The 17,097-nt window shown below is 47.8% G+C and overlaps 6 protein-coding genes across 6 annotated transcripts; 4 read left to right on the top strand and 2 right to left on the bottom strand.

Annotated features, from left to right (window-relative positions):
• Window positions 1-120: 120 nt before the first annotated feature.
• On the top strand, window positions 121-2,070 carry EV420DRAFT_1621134 (cyclophilin-like protein; the record flags this gene model as incomplete). The annotated part of the gene is made up of 13 exons (XM_060475661.1): window positions 121-195; window positions 251-296; window positions 353-380; window positions 438-478; window positions 566-679; window positions 726-791; window positions 844-867; window positions 917-944; window positions 993-1,165; window positions 1,221-1,280; window positions 1,329-1,426; window positions 1,475-1,612; window positions 1,639-2,070. 13 exons carry the CDS (start codon window positions 121-123, stop codon window positions 2,068-2,070), a joined length of 1,323 nt encoding a protein of 440 aa, XP_060329712.1.
• A 1,331-nt stretch (window positions 2,071-3,401) lies between these two features.
• Window positions 3,402-4,983, top strand: EV420DRAFT_524887 (UBC-like protein). Its single transcript, XM_060482477.1, has 8 exons — window positions 3,402-3,639; window positions 3,688-3,769; window positions 3,831-3,844; window positions 3,895-3,987; window positions 4,040-4,114; window positions 4,164-4,192; window positions 4,343-4,487; window positions 4,562-4,983. The coding sequence occupies exons 1-8, from the start codon at window positions 3,613-3,615 to the stop codon at window positions 4,901-4,903; spliced, it is 807 nt and encodes a 268-aa protein (XP_060329711.1). The 5' UTR covers window positions 3,402-3,612; the 3' UTR covers window positions 4,904-4,983.
• A 43-nt stretch (window positions 4,984-5,026) lies between these two features.
• On the bottom strand, window positions 5,027-5,755 carry EV420DRAFT_1629918 (thymidylate kinase-domain-containing protein; the record flags this gene model as incomplete). The annotated part of the gene is made up of 4 exons (XM_060476105.1): window positions 5,027-5,074; window positions 5,107-5,422; window positions 5,475-5,583; window positions 5,623-5,755. The coding sequence occupies 4 exons, from the start codon at window positions 5,753-5,755 to the stop codon at window positions 5,027-5,029; spliced, it is 606 nt and encodes a 201-aa protein (XP_060329710.1).
• A 1,382-nt stretch (window positions 5,756-7,137) lies between these two features.
• EV420DRAFT_1644147 (uncharacterized protein) lies at window positions 7,138-8,394 on the top strand (the record flags this gene model as incomplete). The annotated part of the gene is made up of 6 exons (XM_060477606.1): window positions 7,138-7,201; window positions 7,262-7,303; window positions 7,347-7,591; window positions 7,649-7,727; window positions 7,786-8,093; window positions 8,158-8,394. The coding sequence occupies 6 exons, from the start codon at window positions 7,138-7,140 to the stop codon at window positions 8,392-8,394; spliced, it is 975 nt and encodes a 324-aa protein (XP_060329709.1).
• A 2,253-nt stretch (window positions 8,395-10,647) lies between these two features.
• On the top strand, window positions 10,648-11,916 carry EV420DRAFT_1644146 (uncharacterized protein; the record flags this gene model as incomplete). The annotated part of the gene is made up of 7 exons (XM_060477605.1): window positions 10,648-10,730; window positions 10,781-10,827; window positions 10,893-10,920; window positions 10,974-11,106; window positions 11,164-11,242; window positions 11,301-11,608; window positions 11,665-11,916. 7 exons carry the CDS (start codon window positions 10,648-10,650, stop codon window positions 11,914-11,916), a joined length of 930 nt encoding a protein of 309 aa, XP_060329708.1.
• Window positions 11,917-13,745: 1,829 nt separating this feature from the next.
• EV420DRAFT_1644145 (uncharacterized protein) lies at window positions 13,746-14,965 on the bottom strand (the record flags this gene model as incomplete). Its single annotated transcript, XM_060477604.1, has 3 exons — window positions 13,746-14,586; window positions 14,646-14,738; window positions 14,832-14,965. 3 exons carry the CDS (start codon window positions 14,963-14,965, stop codon window positions 13,746-13,748), a joined length of 1,068 nt encoding a protein of 355 aa, XP_060329707.1.
• Window positions 14,966-17,097: the final 2,132 nt, after the last annotated feature.

Below are 17,097 nucleotides of genomic sequence, written 5' to 3'. Positions count from 1 at the left end.
GAAAGAAAAGACGAAGGAAATCGCGTCTTTATTGTAACGCGTAGAAAGTCACATCATGTGATCCTCGTCACGGCCCAGTTTGGCTTGGTCGGCAGAACCCGATTGCTCTCACTCCCTTCCATGGCATTACCTATCAAAGGACGTGTTATCATTGACACTACCGTCGGCGAAATTGACATTGAGCTATGGTCCAAGGTACTTTATTTGAATCCCCCTGATTCATTACCTTGAACTGAACAATCTGAGCAAGGAAACTCCCAAGACGTGCCGCAACTTTTTGACGCTGGCTATGGAGGGTCTGTGAGTTCTCTGTAGTCCGCGGATCCGTGGCATAATATCGTTTTTTGCACAGGATATTATGATGGAGTAATATTCCACCGGTGCGAGCAGCTCTACCATCTTTACCTGTGGTACGTTTTGACAGGTCCTATTTCCAGTGTAGTACCCGGGTTCTTGGTGCAGACTGGTGATAAAACAGGTACCTGGTGGTGGTGGGGAGTCAATCTACGGCGGTACGCCCTATGGTTACTGCGCTGGCAAAGGTCTCACTGCTTCCCCGCTCCAGACGTTTTCGAGGATGAGATTCACCCGCGACTACGGTTCGCTCATCGTGGGCTCGTGGCCATGGCCAACAACGGGAGGAAGAACTCAAATGATTCGCAGTTCATAATCACTCTTGGTGAGTTTGGCGTGTCCTGATTGTTCTATCACTAAACGTGCAATAGACAGAGCGGACGAGCTACATGGAAAACATACGTTGTTCGGACGACTCGTCGGAGACACAGTATACAGTGAGCGCCAGAACATAGTAGCAAGCATTCATCCTAACCCACGGGCTCGCAGATGTCATGAAAATAGGCGAAATGGGTATGTCCCTACTTCCATGTGCGTTACTAGGTGTTTACACCACTTTTAGAGCTCGACAGCGATGGACGACCGCTATAGTGAGTAGCGTAGCCCGTATAGCATCTTCTTCCCCTCATCATTACTAGTCCACCCAAAATCAAGGGCATACGCATAGTCGACAATCCCTTTGAGGATATCGTCCCTCGAATTACAGCAGAGGAGAGACGCGCTCAGGCTCGCGCAAGAGAGCAAGCACAGCAGGAGAGGGAAGAAATGGAGCGACGTAAGGGAGCGAAAAAGTCAGATTTTCTGTTCTCATGTTTTCTCACTTCTGAACCTCACCCGTAGGAACGTCAAGCTGCTAAGTTTTGAAGATGACACTGCTGAAGAGGAACCTGTCTCGTTTAAAAAGAAGGGGATTGCCCGGCCAGATTGTATGTCCATATTCCTTAGCGTACCATCCACCTAACCGGAGAATGTAGTGGCGGAGGATCCTCAGCCTTCAGTATCAATTCCCGACTTCGTGAGCAATCCTCCCAAGTCAAGTGTGAAGACATCCGAGGAGACGACAGAGTCAAAGGTACGGCTTACGCCTTTCAAAGCCATGGGGTTCTCAACTAGGTTTTAGGCCAAGAAGAAGAGAGATGCCTCCGATCTAACCAAAATTCGGGAACAGCACGCTCAAGGGCAGGCTGCTGGAGAGAATGCCCGCAAAGCCGAGATTGAGAAGATGGAAGGCAGAAATTCGGAAACTTGCGAAGGCGGCGTGAAGGCAACGACAGCGATGACGAGCGTTCAGCGAAACGCACCAAGAAGTCGTACCTCGAGGAGGAGCTTTCCAAGTACTCAAAGGGTCGTGGTTTACACAAGAAGGGCAAGCGGCGGGACGAAGGAGATATCCTTGCTGCCTTGAATTCGTTCCGTGGAAAGTTGCAAAGTACAATGCTGGAGGAGCCAGAACCTCTGGATGACGCCGGAGAACCGAATGGGGAGAATGCTCCAGGGCCCGTTGAGGGGGACCCTGGTATAGAAGTTGATGACGATCGTGGATTTTTGGGACACGCACTACATTTCCCGAAGGACGATGGCGAGGAGAGTAGGAAAGCAGAGCGGGACTATGAGGTTATTGATCCACGGCAACGAAACGCCCGGGCTAAAGAAGAGGAACGGGAGAGGAAGAGAGCTATGAAGGCGAAAGCGGGGCGTGGAGGGAGGAGACGATAATGTGTGTACTCTTTCATTTCTTGTCTTCCCTGACTTATGCATCAATAGGTTGCTTCACTTTACTCGGAACCACACAATGCCATCATTTTTTGCTCTTCGTGTTGTCCCTTGAGGTCGAACGTTCAGTTTGTATTACTGTGATTGTCAAAGAGTCCGACTTAAACCACCGCTCCTGTCCCTGAAAACGTTTGAGAACGTTTTCCAACCCTAAGGCGCCACCAGTGCATAACCTAATGAACTTTAGCTTTTGACCCTCGTCGCTTTGTGAAGATTTCACAAATCTTCCGCGCCGCATTGACGCATTGACAAGAATGTGATGCCACCTCACCACTACTAATGCAGAATCCAGGACTACGGGTGAGCACGACCCCTCCAAGAATACATACCGTCGGCTAATTAAACAGCACGCCATTCCTTGCTGGTTCTCTGTCGAGATCAGTGGACCGTTCGCAACTTACAGTTATTCCCAAGCACTGGCCCTAAAAAGTTTCCAGGTACGGGTCAGTATATTTGAACCAATCTGCCTAACTGCCGCAAGCGAGGCCAAACTTCCCGCCCGCCTGCTGACAGCTACTTCGGCAGCGAAACCTGGAGAAGCTCGGCGCGACCCCAGTGGGTCCGTGATGCCACTGAATATCATCAGGGATATCACCACTGTAGTTCCTCTCCGCGCCTTGCAAATGGTCTGAAGGAGTTCGTAGGCATCCTGGCGAATTCTTTTGGTCAGTGTATATGGTCTCGTTTCAGGCACCGAATGTCTTGCCATTTATCCGGTGGACTGACAACCAAAAGGATCCGTCGAGCCTAAAGGTTAAACAAATGTTCAAGCTTCGCGAGTACAAAGGAGTACAAGCGCTAGTATGTCGTAATTGTATTTCCCATTGATTGTATAGCCACTGAAGTTCTTCATGAGGCTTCTCGTTGCTGTTCTTTTATCGTCAACTTCTTCGGCATCGGCGTCGGCGTCTGGAAAGTTCTATAGGATAAATACCACAGCTCCCCGCCGGGTACAATGCCCGCTGTAACAATTTCCCGTTACTTCCATGAAATGAGGCATGTCGTTCTGGAACTCGCCCGCTTCCAATGAATCGATGTCCTCTGCTTCTTCCTAGGGTCGAAAGTTAGTGATGATTCGCCACCTAGTTTTTATATGGCTAGATGAGGAGCTCGCTGCTCGTTAACCGCAATCATTACAGCCAAGGGGTATCAGAGTCATTATCGCTTACATAGGCTCCAGGTGTTGATGGACCGCATGGCAACAGCGCCACATTGCAATGATGTTTGTCCGAAATGTTGCTTTGAAGATTGCCTCGAATGAACCTGATTAGAAAAAAGAGAAATGGCGAAACCTCTTCGCGGTTCTGGAGACCGTCTTCGCACGGAACCCGTGGATATTCTTGGGCGTCCGGTTTCGGGGCCGAAACGGGACGGCCGTTTCCTTGACCCAAAACGGAATGCGAGAACGGGCATTATTTTCTCACGGTGCTCATTACAAATAACCACGACCTGACTGTAACGTTCTCCTTTTCCATCTAGTCCTCAATGGCCACCAAAGCTGCCAGCAAGCGCGTACGTCGTCCGTTTTCTCCCGAAAGCCATCGCTTACCCTCACCACAGCTGTCCAAGGAATATGTGACCATGCAAAGAGAGCCACCACCATTCGTTTGGGCGGTACCCGACGAAAAGAACATCTTAACCTGTAAGCACTTCTTCTTCCTGCCACTCAGCTTCTTCCTTATCCGACTGACGTCTCTTGGCAGGGAATTACATTATAGTTCGTGGAACTGCTGTGCTGTGTAGTGCACTTCTCACGGAATTGTCTAGCGTGGCCCACCCGATTCACCCTTCGCCGGCGGAGAATACCATGGCCTCTTGCTCTTTCCTTCAGAGTATCCGTTTAAGCCTCCTGGTATCAAGGTGCGTCTGCTATTCTTATCGGTCCATATCTCGTTCTGAAGTGCTGGCCCAGATGCTTACCCCCTCCGGACGATTTCACCCCGACAAGAAGATATGTTTCTCAATGTCAGATTTTCATCCCGGATCCGTGCGTCTATCACTTGCTTTTACCTACATAGGCGCTCATATTGCGCTAGTGGAACCCCGCTTGGAGTGTTGCGACAATGTGCGTTTGCCTTTTTCTTCGGCCATCATTTATCTTCGTTTCCGGCCATCATGTGCAAGCGAGCACCGTAATTCATTTTCCCGAGTGACATCTCTTTCCCCCGACCGTTGCTTGCTTGTTCCTGTCTTTTTGCTTACGCTTTTCCCCTAGCTTGACGGGTCTACTTTCCTTCATGCTATCGGATGAGATGACAACCGGTTCTGTGACATCTTCTGATACCCACAAGCGTACCTATGCTCAGCGAAGTCATGGATGGAATCTTACACAGGCGCGGTTCAAAGAAGCTTTTCCCGACGTAAGTCATTCCGTAACGGAGACTTTCATCCCTGCGGCATCATGATACGCTTACTGATCGCTATGACATTGTAGTATTGTACGCCACAACCCCGAGACTTGCCAAATATGGGTGAGCGGGAACGAGGCATCATTAAGGCACCTGTAACTCTCTTCCCTTCGGCGCCTCAACCGACTACACCAGCTCCCCAAACAGTTGTAGCCAAGCCAGCCCCCCAGCCCACTCTGGCGGTTACACCAACAGCGCCGACGGTATCAGCTGCTAGTGTCCCCCGTGGCTCAATAGGTAAACCAGACGAGGCTGCTAATGCTGTGGGGTGGGCCAGTGGGTGGAGTCAATTGTTCTGGCAGAAGTGGCGCTGGGGTATCCTTATTGCTCTCGCCGTTATTGTCTCCAAGATATCCTCCAAAGATTAATTAATCTAGGCCACACTCATTCTTGTTCTAGTTTCACTGTATTCTTCATCTTTATCTTCCACCTAAGATTTCACGGACAACATTGGATAGCTTTGTATAATGGCAAATATATATTGACACGTCTCAAAACCAAAGCTTTGCAATAGCATGGTCAATACCGTCAACCAGCGGCTTCAACATGCGTCCAAATGTCAGCAGGCAACCTGCTCTCTTTCTCTTCCCGCGTCAATTGTTGCCCACCGAACGACATTTTCGGATTCAATTCTTTTATACTGCTCTCGCACTCTCTGCTGCATCTCCTCTTTCTCATACCGTTCATTACCGTACCCTCCACGCTCCCTCGCTTTTTCAGGAGTGATATCAAGAAACACAACGAGGTCCGGCGCTGGCAATCCAACATCTGGAGATCTACACCACTCGTAAGGCAGGCCTTTTGATGCGCTGAACGCGATCCCAGAGAAGGCGTATCGATCGCATAGCACTGTCGTCCCCGATTCAAGAAGGCCTTCAATAGTAGATCTAGGTTAGCTCGTATCCTAGTCCTCCTGCAACTATAGTTAAAGATCCTCACGCAAGTTCCCATCGGTTAGCCGAGAATAATAAGTGAATCGCATGATCATCAAGCTCAGATTTGGACTGAAGATAAGAATCTATCATCTTGCCGATCGAGGTAGTCCTGTCTGGGGGGGGCGTCACGGCGAGAGACGCGTAAATTCGACGGATGCCTACCAGGAAATTTGTGCAGTTTACTGCGTTCCCGGAAGCCGCTAATTTGTCTCGAAGATCCGCTGTCTGTGTCGTTTTGCCAGATCTGTCGAGGCCTTCAATCACGATGAACGCACCGCGGGTCATGGTGTACGGGAGTAAGAGCGATCGGAGGTGACTTCCTTTTTTGGCTGGGTCCTTCCTTGACATCGAACAGCCATCATGATCATCCGAGAATCAAACCTTGATTTCTGGCCCGCCACCTCTTATGCTTATGCTTGGGTATACCCGAAACTCGGCACGGCATTAGGATGGTCTTGTTTTTGGGACCTGTGGAACGTAACCATCACATCGTGGGCCTTGAGTAGCTTGAGTCGGCGGAAACGGAGCACCAACAACGAACCGATGTCGATGGATACTAGGATAACTTTGCTGAAATTTGTTTCACTTGCCATTATAGCGTCGTGGGTAACCCATGCCTTCAAAAATCTTTCTGCTCTCTGCTCTCAATGCTATTTCGTGCCGTGATATCGACTTGTGCTAAATTCTTATATGCATTGGTCTTCTGCTGCCGTCATCGGGCTATCGTGCTGAATAGCAACACGATGTCATTGTCTTTCTTGACAGCATGTGTTCTTTTTTGGTATCTATCTGGCTCCAGTTGTCATCAGAGCCAGCCAAATATCATGTGGCAGGCACGATGAAAAACCTTGGAGACTAATACGTTTAAAATTTATAGGACGAGTAAATTTCCGGGAAGACCGGACTTACAAGGTGTGCTAATGGCATCTATATCTGTACTGATACTAATCTGGCCATTAGAAGCAATCATGTTGTCGAAAATCATCAAACCTGCGAGGGAGATTTGAAGAGAACCTTCCTATGGACATCCCATATGGCGATACTTCCGGGCTGTGTGGCCTTCCGTCTTGAGATTAGTCTACAACTTTGCATATGCCGCGAGACGTCCGTCAATCAAGCACTAATTCAAACCTAACGCCACTGCGGGACTCTTACACCAAACCTGACATTATCGATCTCATATCTTACCTTTCTACTTGCGTATTCTCTCTTGAACGAAGTCTGGAAGTTCTCTTGTCATTTGTTCGAAGAATTGGTGTGTACCGGCCATTTTACAGTTCGTAATTGATCTATCACAATATAGATCGAACAGATGTGCGGCTGTTCGAATGTATGTACGATTCAACTCATCTCCCTCGATTGCTTCTACATTTGTCCGTACTCAATTGGTGTCGTGTTTCCAAGGAAATTCTCGTTGCGAGCCACCTATACATACGACATATGCCATTCAATCGCTCACTGTTGTGCATCTAAGATACTAGTTGACCTATACGATGTGGCATGACCTTGGGCAGGTGGCTCTTGTTTCATTCTTTGATGAACATTGGTCGAGCGATGCGCTCTATATAATGGGATGGTATGATACATAGTTGTATCCATAAACGATCTTGCTGCTCACTCATACATTCATTCAGATGTCCTTAAAGACCGGTGGGGTAGGTTCTTCCATGGGCAAAAATGGCTTTCAAGATGGGAGATTCAACGAAATTATGGAACTCGCTCTATTGCACGGTGAGCGTGTATTCCAAGTTATGGTTACTTAGCTCTGCTAATAGTGGCTAAATGACATAGGCATATATACTGGCATCGTTTCCGTCACATTGTGGAATATATGTGGGTCGAGTCGATTATTCCTTGTATTCTCAATATATCCAAGGCAACTCCCACACAGATATCAGCGAATCTCGGTCCATCGGACGCTTCATGTTACCTATTATCATATTCCTCTACACCATCACGACGATCAATTTCTCCTTCAATTGGACACTTGGTCGGTTGATACTCTTTCGGTCAACACTTTCCGCAGAAACGTTTCATTCTCAATGGGGTCCAGTTGGGATACTCACTACAGGCGTTGGTACCACAGCCGTCATGAGCACTATCGTCGCAGATGGTACCATGGTATGTGCAACTTTTGCAGCGCGTATTGCGGTCAATTTAATATTATGAAAACTCTAGATTTGGCGCTGCTGGATGGTTTGGGGACGACGTTGGCTCGTGATTCTGCTTCCAATCCTTTGTCTTGCGTCTGGATTTAGTGCGACGTCCGATAATCTTGCTTTCATATATCCACTGACAGCCGATACCTTGTACAGGTTTCAAAATCATTGAAATTACTGCAGTAGAAAACCTTGGGTTCAGACGTGTGGTCCCTCTGATAATTTACATATCCTGCATCATTGCCACGACTCTATGGTGCACCATTCTCATTGTTTTTCGCATCCTAATCGTTATACGGGCATTATATGGAGCGGATGGTGGTCTTGGAGAGTATCACCATGTTATCGAAATCCTCATTGAGTCCTCGGCTCTTCATTCTGTGACTTTGATCATATATGTTGCCCTGGAGGGGAGTAATAACTGGGCGAGCGATTACTTTAACACCCTAGCAGCAATCACAACGGTACGCACTGGTCTACCCTTTCCTGAATATAGTAGATATATATATCTGACAAAATTGCATGCAGGGAATTGCTCCGACTCTCCTCGTTGGACGTGTAGCCGCAGGTCAAGCTCGTCCGGATGACTCCTGGCAGGGTAGTATCATATCATCACTTCGCTTCGAAGCGCACCCGCAGGCCGGTTCTCAGACAAGTTCCCAGGAGAGTTCCATGACAGGCGATACTCTCGAGAGTGACCTAGAACCTCAGCCAGAACGAGTGGACGAATCTGAGGAGATCAGCACTGAAAAGAGGATTCAGTGAGCGCGACGGATTCCTCTCCTCTCTGGTTTCCTAGTCTCTCATAGATAGATGATAATACCGATATATTGAACCGAGGGAGGGACGGTCTGTATGTAGTGCTTTCCCAACTTTTTCAAGTTCAATTTCTTCTCCATTTCTGATTAGTGAACCCTATCTGTCTCTGAACGATTTTTGATAATTCTATTCTCGTGTCATTTTAACTCATTTGTGTTTCGTGGAAGCCAGTGTCAGACAGAGATGGAGTGAATCGGGACGTACGGTTTTGGAGTGGTCGAAATTCGAACTTCGGCAAAACCTGTTCCAGAATAGGCCGACACGCCTCGAACAAAGTAAAAGTGTACCAGTTGGCAGCTTTATTCATCCGGTTCCTTCATCCTTACCGCGGCCCTGTGATGCATCGTTCTTATTATCCATATCCTGCTAGTTATACAAGTAAATAATGGAGCGGATGGTGGACTTGAAACTTATTTCCATATCGTTGAAGCCCTTGTTGAATCTTCGTCCCTTCATTCTGTCAAGTGGGGCGCACATGCTTACTCCCAAAATGATACTTCGGAGAGCGACACTCTTAATAATAACATCAAAGCTTAATCGAACACAACCTGAGTCAAAAAAGATAAGTTGATGGTTGTCGAAAATTATATCGTCTTGAGTTTCATTACCTAGCTGACTGTTCTCCACGTTTCTTCGGTGCTGTTTGTTGGAAAACGGGGTATCGGTTCGTTCCCAGTGTCACATGTGCGGTAGCAAGCCAATAGTATTGCGCTTGGCTGAGCTCTGCAAACGCATGAGGATCTACTCTAAAGTACCTACTTTTATACTAAATGTACTTTTACTAGAACTTTCCACGCTTTTCCTCAGACTTCTACCTTAATAAGCGAACTCGGCATGATGCCGGATTGCCAAATCCCAACACTGTTGTTTGGTGCTCAATCACGACGAACGCACGACGGGCCATGGTGTACGAAAGCAAGAGCGATCGGAGGGGCCGCCGGGTGACTTCCTTTTTTGGCCAGATCCTTCGTCAACATCGAACAGTCATCATCCGAGAATCGAATTTTGATTTCTTGCCTGGCAGTGTCACCTCTTATGCTTAGATATGAAATTTGACACGACTCTGTTTCTTTCTGGGTCCTCGTGGGCGTAAATACCAATGGTCCGAAGCGGAGCATCAATGCGTCAACAACGAACCGACGTCGATGGATACCAGAATAAATTTGGTGAAGTTTTACTTGTCATTTCGGCGTCGCTGGTATTATCGAATCAGGCTTACTCTCTGCTCCCAATGCTATTCCGCTCCATGATATGGGCTCGAGTCCGAATACTTACACGCATTGATCTTTCTCGTCGTGCTGAATAACAGATCAGTTTGATAGCCGTACGTTTCTTTGCATCCATCTAACTCCGCCTTCTTGTTATCAGTGCCAGCCAATAACATGATAAAGAACACCGGGATCGATGCCTTCAGAAAGTATCGAAGGCTATGTTCACGATCACAACCGCGTGGGGAAAAGTAAAGTCGCGGGGAAAATCTGGTACTTACAAAGTGTATCTATGGCATCTATAGCACACGGTGTTGATACTGATCCAGCCCTAGAGATCTCGATCATATCAATTTTGTTGAAAATCTTCGAACCCTCGAAGATTTTTTTGTCCTTCGGTGATCATCTCGTACGGTGGTACTCCTTGGCTGCCTTGTCCACCATCTTATTAATAGTCTACAACTTCGAACGTGCGTGAGACGTCCATCTAATTCAACGTCGCTTCAGGGACTCACACACAGAGGTTGACATTATCGAACTCATATCTCTCCTTTCTACTTGAATAGTCTATCCTGAACGGTGGTTGGAAGTTACCTTGTCATCCCTACGAAGAACAGGTGTGTGCCGGCCATTTTCTAGCCTGATTGATCAATCACAATATGGACATGGGCGGCTGTTCATTGTGAATCGCTTGTCAGTATGATTCAACTCTTTCCATCGGTTGCTTCTACATCTGTCCGTACTCAATTGGGATCGTGTTTCCAAGGAAATTTTCGCTGTGAGCCACACATACACCGACATATGCCATTCAATCGTCCATGGCTGTGTTTCAAAGATATCAATTGACATATACAGGGCAATATGATCTCTTTGGAGGTGTTCTTGTTTGATTCCTTGATGAAACTTTGACAGGGGAAATGCTCTATATATAATGATATGTACGTGTTTGCACCCATAAACGATATTTTTGTTTACTCATACCTTCATTCAGATGTCCTTGGAGTCCAGTGGGATGTATCTTTCTCCAGATGAGAGTTATAACGAAACTATGGAACTCGCTCTATTGCATGGTGGGTGTGTATTCAAGCTCTTGGTACTTGTCTCTGCTAATCGTGACTACACAGCATAGGCATATATACCGGCATCTTTTTCGTCACGCTGTGGAATATATGTGAGTCGGGTCGAGTATGAGCTGTATTTTCAATATACCCAACGCAACTCCCACACGGTTACTAGCAAATCTCAGTCCATCAGACCAGCCTCGGTAGCCATTATCATACTGTTTTACAGCACGACGACCATCAGTTTCTCCTTCAGATGTGCACTTAATCGTTCTATACCCTTTGCAGAAACGTTTGATTTTCTTCGCTGGGGTGCACAGATTGAAAGGCTCAGTGTAGGAATTGGTGCTACCGTCGTTATAAGCACTGTAATTGCAGACTGCGCCATGGTATGTGCAACTCTTGTGGCTGAAATCGATGTTAACTTAGCGTTATGAAAACTCTAGATTTGGCGTTGCTGGATGGTTTGGGGACGACGTTGGCTCGTCGTTCCATTTCCGATCCTTTGTCTTGCTTCTGGACTGAGTGCGATGCCCGATACTGCTGCTTGCATATATCCATTGACAGCCGATAACTTGTACAGGTTTCAAAATCTTTGATATCACCGGAGATTCCCCCTCCTGGGATCCATTCGACAATCCCGTAGTGATTTACATATCCTGCATTATTGCTACGACTCTATGGTGCACCGTTCTCATTGTTCTTCGGACCCTAATCGTGATACGGGCACAAAGAAGAGAGGGTGGTGGGCTTGGAGAGTATCGCCATGTCATTGAAGTCTTCATTGAGTCCTCGGCTCTCTACACTCTGACTTTGATCATATACATCATCTTGAAAGCGATTTATAACTGGACGAGCGGTTACTTTGACATTCTTGCTGAAATCACAACAGTTCGCACTGGTCTACTCTTTCCTTAATACATATATTTGACAGAAACATCACACAGGGAATTGCTCCAACTCTTCTCGCCGGACGTGTAGCAGCAGGTCATGCTCGTCGAGATGATACCTGGCAGGGCAGTATCGTATCGTCGCTCCGCTTCGAAGCACACCCGCAGGCCGGCTCTCAGACAACCTCCCAGGAGAGTTCCATGGCAGACGATATTCTCAACAACGACCTAGAGGCTCAAACAGAACAAATATACGAGCTCGAGGAGAGCGGCACTGAAAAGAGGATTGATGGGCTAATAAAGCGGTGAGGGTTACGTTTCGAGGTGTTTTTTGCGCGACAAATCATTCTCTCCCGTCTCTTCCAGCTTCTCATTATTCCATCTGTCTCTGGCCAGTGTCGAAACGGAGGTAGATTGAACTGGGAGATATAATTTTTGGCTATGACTAGGACTTTAATACTTCAGTAGAAATTACAGCGGTACACGCTGATCGAACTCTTTCCTGAGTATATATGTAGCTGATAGACACTGTATACTTGGAACTGCCTCAACTCCCTGCGCAAGACGTATCACAGCAGATCACGTCTACAAAGAAGAGGCATCCACAAGGAAAGGTGCTATTATCGCTTCGCTTCCAGCGGGCTCGTATACAGACAAGCTCCGAGAAGACGCCTTCGAGGTTAACACTATCAGCCCAACAAATGAAACGAACCTGAGAAGGTCAGAAAAGATAAACTGACAGTCGTCGGGAATTATATTGATCGTCTTGAATTAAGCTCCTCGTCCAGTTCTGTGTGTTTCGTCAGAGCTGTTATTCGCCGTAGTGCACGTGTCAAGGTCAGAGGTATGGCCGCTTTTGACTCTTACTTGCGTCTCAGCATCGATAGCAGTACGGAAGGCAGAGGACCCATTATTACCCCTCCATTCCTTCTTCCAGCCACAAGTCAGTATTATCAGCCACCCCACGACCAACCCGGGATTTGCATCAGCACAAAATACTGATTCGACGGCTGACAGTGAACCTGAAACCCACACAACGCGCCACACTCTCTTCTAATGCCATTGCTTCTTCCCCTGTGGCCGCTGATCAGGCGATCTCAAAGACCAGACGCGTATTTTTGGCCATGACGCCAGATATGAAGGTCGACTTATTTATTATCCGACCGTGGTTATCTTCTCAAGTATGCCGAGAGGGCCTCGTACCCAGTCGTGATAACAGGTCAGGCCAGGCCTGAGAGGCATGTTTGAAGCATGCAAATAGATTCGTCTAGTCGCCACCGCCGCCAATTATATTTCGGCGATTGACCTGCCTATCCGCGGATAGAGGTCCATCGTTCTATCAAATAGAATTACGGTTCTGAGAAGGACTACAAGACTGACCGTACAAGCAGCGTCGAGGATTTACAGAGGGGCATATTATTCCGCCTCGGAAAACCCAAGGATCATATCTCTTTACTTGCACCGAACGAGAGTAAAAAGAGAAGAAAATTCCGCTTCATGCCTTGTTTTTTTTTTTTTTCAGAGGCAGCGGAAATTGCGTCAGCCTCAAGAAAGTCCTCTAGCCCTGAGCCTGAGTACCGCCGTGGGTATCGGGTGCGGTGCCAGTGTCCACCCATCAGCAACCTATTGATTGGCTCTCAGGTCAGGCGGTGAGTTGCCTGGACAAACACGCAAATGCCGTCCGAGTCCGTTCTCTTCGTGAGTACCAAGTCGAAGCAATGACGATAACATATGACGAACTCTGTGTATGTTTTTATTTAAATGCCGGCGATAACACTTTTTCTCACCAGAAGTAAAATTGTGTTCGACACCGAGAGGCATGTCAAAATCAGGTTCAGGCCCGAGAAAACGCTAGGCTATTATTAAAAAGGTTAGAGCGCTGTCAATCAACGTGAAAATCAAAACTGATGACAGACCGTTTTTGGCAATGGACCGCCCACTCCATGTCAGTGTCACCACCGCAAGTAGCGGCGTACCCATAAGCACGCCAAGCAAGCCTTGGAGTAAGGAAACAAGAACACATGTATATAGTCTATGATATGTACAAGATATGATAGCGGGTGGGAAAAAGCACTGCGACAATACACGATAATAGAGTAAAAAGAGTCATGTTCTAACAACAGAGTCTCTTTGGAACCTTAAGCAAGAGGAACCAGTACTGGACTCGTCCGCGGGCTTGGAGACCTGCGCCACGACGACGAGAGCGATACGAGGTTACTTGGATTCGTATTGTCCCTCGTAGCTCGAACGACCTTTATAGGTGCGAACGAGTTTGTCGTGGGCGGAGAGCGGACGGACGGACGTGATTGTGCAGGGGAGGAAGAGTGAATCTTAAGCGGTGATAATGATATGGGCGAGCTCGAGGGTGACGGAGCTTTCTGGGGTGTGGGTATGGGGGCTACAATGGGTATAGGTGGTGAAGGCGAAAACTTCTCTTGTTTCAATGAAACCTCGGATATCGATCGCGAGCGGCGGGAACGAAAGGAACAAGAGACTAATTCTGGACGGATAGTCTCTTCGGCAGCAGTTGTCTGCGGCTGCTCGTCTTCCTCTTCGTCCAAATCGATTTCCTGGCCATTGATGTACATGACATTTCGGCGACGAATAGGCTTCGCCGAACCAAGTAGGTTGTTGTTGACTGGGGCATTTCTCGAGCTCGAGGCGTGAGGAGAATCTAGGGATAGCGGAGAAGGTGGAGGAAGCCCGGGAGAAGCTACGGCCTCTAGCTTAAAGGCCTTCATAGCAGGGTTTCGGTCCGGGGGTGCATTATTTCGATTCGACGGTGGTACATGGAAAAATGGCGCATGACCGGTGTTGGTAGTAGGCGCTGGAGATGGCGGTGAACGTGGAGTCGTCGGTGGAGTTTCTAGTAAAGGCAGAAAAGCAAATTTCTTTGTTTTATTGGGTGGAGGACTTGACGATGGAAAATATGAAGTCCGTTGCTCGGAAGGTTGCCGTGTATATGTCGGAGATGAAGAGCTAGTTTGTGGTGGTTCGTTGGTTGGAAGAAGAGGCAAAAGGCCTATTGGGACTTTGACAGGAATTGCGATGCGGGTTTGCCAGTGTACATATCAGGCAATTGATTTGCTCTTGGCAGTGTCCGTTGAATGGCCTTGAGCTCCAGCATGTCCCTTGTTAGAATGTCAGTACGAAGCGCCGACAACGAGCGACATGGCAGTGAACGGTATTGTTGGTCGTCCACGACATGTCGTACGACCACTCACTGGTATGACAGACTGCGAGCAGGCTCCGAAGGCGTTCTATCCCATTCATCCGCTATATGCACCTCTTCACTCCCAGCATCGCAAAAGGCCACACATTTCCGTGAATGACCGACATCCAGGCCTGGACTCGACATGGGCGACTTGAGACATCCTCGTCTGCAGTGGCTCGACATTTCTGGTGGTGATGGGTGGTAGTGGTGAAAGACAACGGCGACAGCGGTTCTTCAGGTGAAGCAGAGGACGAGACAGCGAGTCTGGAAACGGCTGTGAAGGCACAGGAGTAAAACAAAGTGACTGAAAGTGTTCTGCCATCCTATTGGGCGTCATCCCGATCTCGCCCGTCTCTACCCGTTTTAGGAGCTCCGGCGTCACTCCTGTTCCTCGTGCTAATCCTGGCGGTCCGGGATGGCGGTGTCTGTGACTTTATTCAGTATGTATTCTCCGCTGCAGTCTCCACCGTTCACGTAGCTATTCCTGAGACTACTATTTCGGATCGTTCTGTGGCTAAAATGTCTCGTCGAGATCCGAAATTACTGAATACTTTGGAGAATCGTGCGGTGTAGGTTCCCATACGTACGGCCGCTTGGTGGTCAGAGCAGAGACGCGCATGACCTTTGAGACGGCCACTTTAGCACCGGCCAGTCCTCGTGAAATGAACCCAAGTCGTCCATTTTCAAATCCAGTTCTGAGGTCAAGATGGACCTGGACGTTGCATTATAAGATATTCACATTGGTAATCAGCAACTCAGTTGAGTTGTAGTCGCAACAAGATAGAAGGAGGGAAATTGCTACCTTTTTACTCTCGCCAAGGTACTCTGTTGGGTCATATCAGCCCGACACAACACTTCAGTTTAATTCGCATCAGACCTGAGTACGTTCATAGGACAACAATTACGGACAAAATCGAAATTATACGCCTAGATTCGACTCGGCGCACCTCAGCTGCCTATATGCATCCAACCACGCGGCTTGTGGGGTGCGAAACCCGTTCCTCGGACCAAATTCAAATTGAAAATCCAGATATCTCCCGCCTTTTTTCCATAACAGGTGTAGGTACTAGGCTCCGCGCGACTCAGGAAAAAAAAGCCAGAGGAAAATGGGAACTTTTTTGGGTGGTGTGAAACCGGAGTAAAGGTAAGTGATACATTCAATTGGTTCGGCGACGATGGTGTCGGGCTGAACCTGGGCGGCAGTGTGTATGTAGCGGTCGCGTGGGACTCAGACAAAACGTTTTCAATAAACCGTGCAAAGGCTATACCCCAGAAGTAACCGGCCGCCGGCCATTGAAGCATGGTTACCAGCAATCTAGTGTTACTGCCATCGCGCGTGGCATCCCGCTGAGTATCTAGAACAGAAGAAATGCTGGGACCAGACCACTGCTTGGATGGACAGTGACTTGAAATTAAACGACGTGCGAAACAAAGGATTTGGAAGCTGTCTCTCATAGAAATATTTATATTTGGTCGTGAAATTCTGATCGTCATCAAGGCGAAAAGTGACGCAGAAATACGTACTTGTTTGCGGTTCAGATGGACTCCATGAGAAGATGATAACTCCCCCGTGGGGCTTGGACTTGAGCCTAGGCGTCTAGGCCTGCGCTGGATGCATGTTCCAACTTCAAAGAGGCTAGTGATAAATCGCAGCGGCTGGATTGGATAGACCAGGGATCCCAGTACCTCGTCTAGACCATACAATTTTTGCTTGATGGATAGAATAGTAATAAAGAATACTAGTCCACCTCGATGAAACTTCGCAACGGCTTGACCACATTCGTTGAAACCAGGAAGGAGCAATCAGTGGCTGTGTCGATGATTGTTGTACCTTCCCAGCCTTACAATTTTTCGTAATTCATTTCTCTTTCTCTTCTCAACAGCTGACTCTTGCTAATCCGTCTTAGCTCACCGCCAAACTCATGGATGAATATCTCTATCCTAGACCTAGGCTGGACCCTGTCTGGTTCTCCTTCCGTGGAGTTTCCGGCGAATGCGAACTACCTCGATGACGAATTCGACTCGGAATCTATGATCAGCTTATCGGTTTTTAGTTAGTTCACTAGCCTCCTCTAGTCGGCTATCATCGGATCTCAGGCTCGATGTCATGATGACGCGATGGGCAGGTTGTATTCATTTGCAGGTAATTAACGAGGAGCTAGTTGATGTCAGAGGTCTGTTATGAAACCTTACCGGGTTTCTACAAAATAATGAGAATGGATCGAACTTTTTTTCGGCTGCCCAATATAGTAATTCCCTATCTTGGATTCCACCAA

Source organism: Desarmillaria tabescens (assembly GCF_030435595.1).
Source record: "Desarmillaria tabescens strain CCBAS 213 chromosome Unknown EV420scaffold_22, whole genome shotgun sequence".
NCBI lineage: Eukaryota > Fungi > Basidiomycota > Agaricomycetes > Agaricales > Physalacriaceae > Desarmillaria > Desarmillaria tabescens.
This window is presented reverse-complemented; position numbering and strand designations above follow the sequence as displayed.

Coding starts and splice junctions, on each gene's coding strand:
- EV420DRAFT_524887 (XM_060482477.1), top strand. CDS start 3,613: ATGGCCACCAAAGCTGCCAGCAAGCGC. Junction 3,640..3,687: donor CCAAAGCTGCCAGCAAGCGC/GTACGTCGTCCG, acceptor CCCTCACCACAG/CTGTCCAAGGAATATGTGAC. Junction 4,193..4,342: donor GCTTGGAGTGTTGCGACAAT/GTGCGTTTGCCT, acceptor CTTTTCCCCTAG/CTTGACGGGTCTACTTTCCT.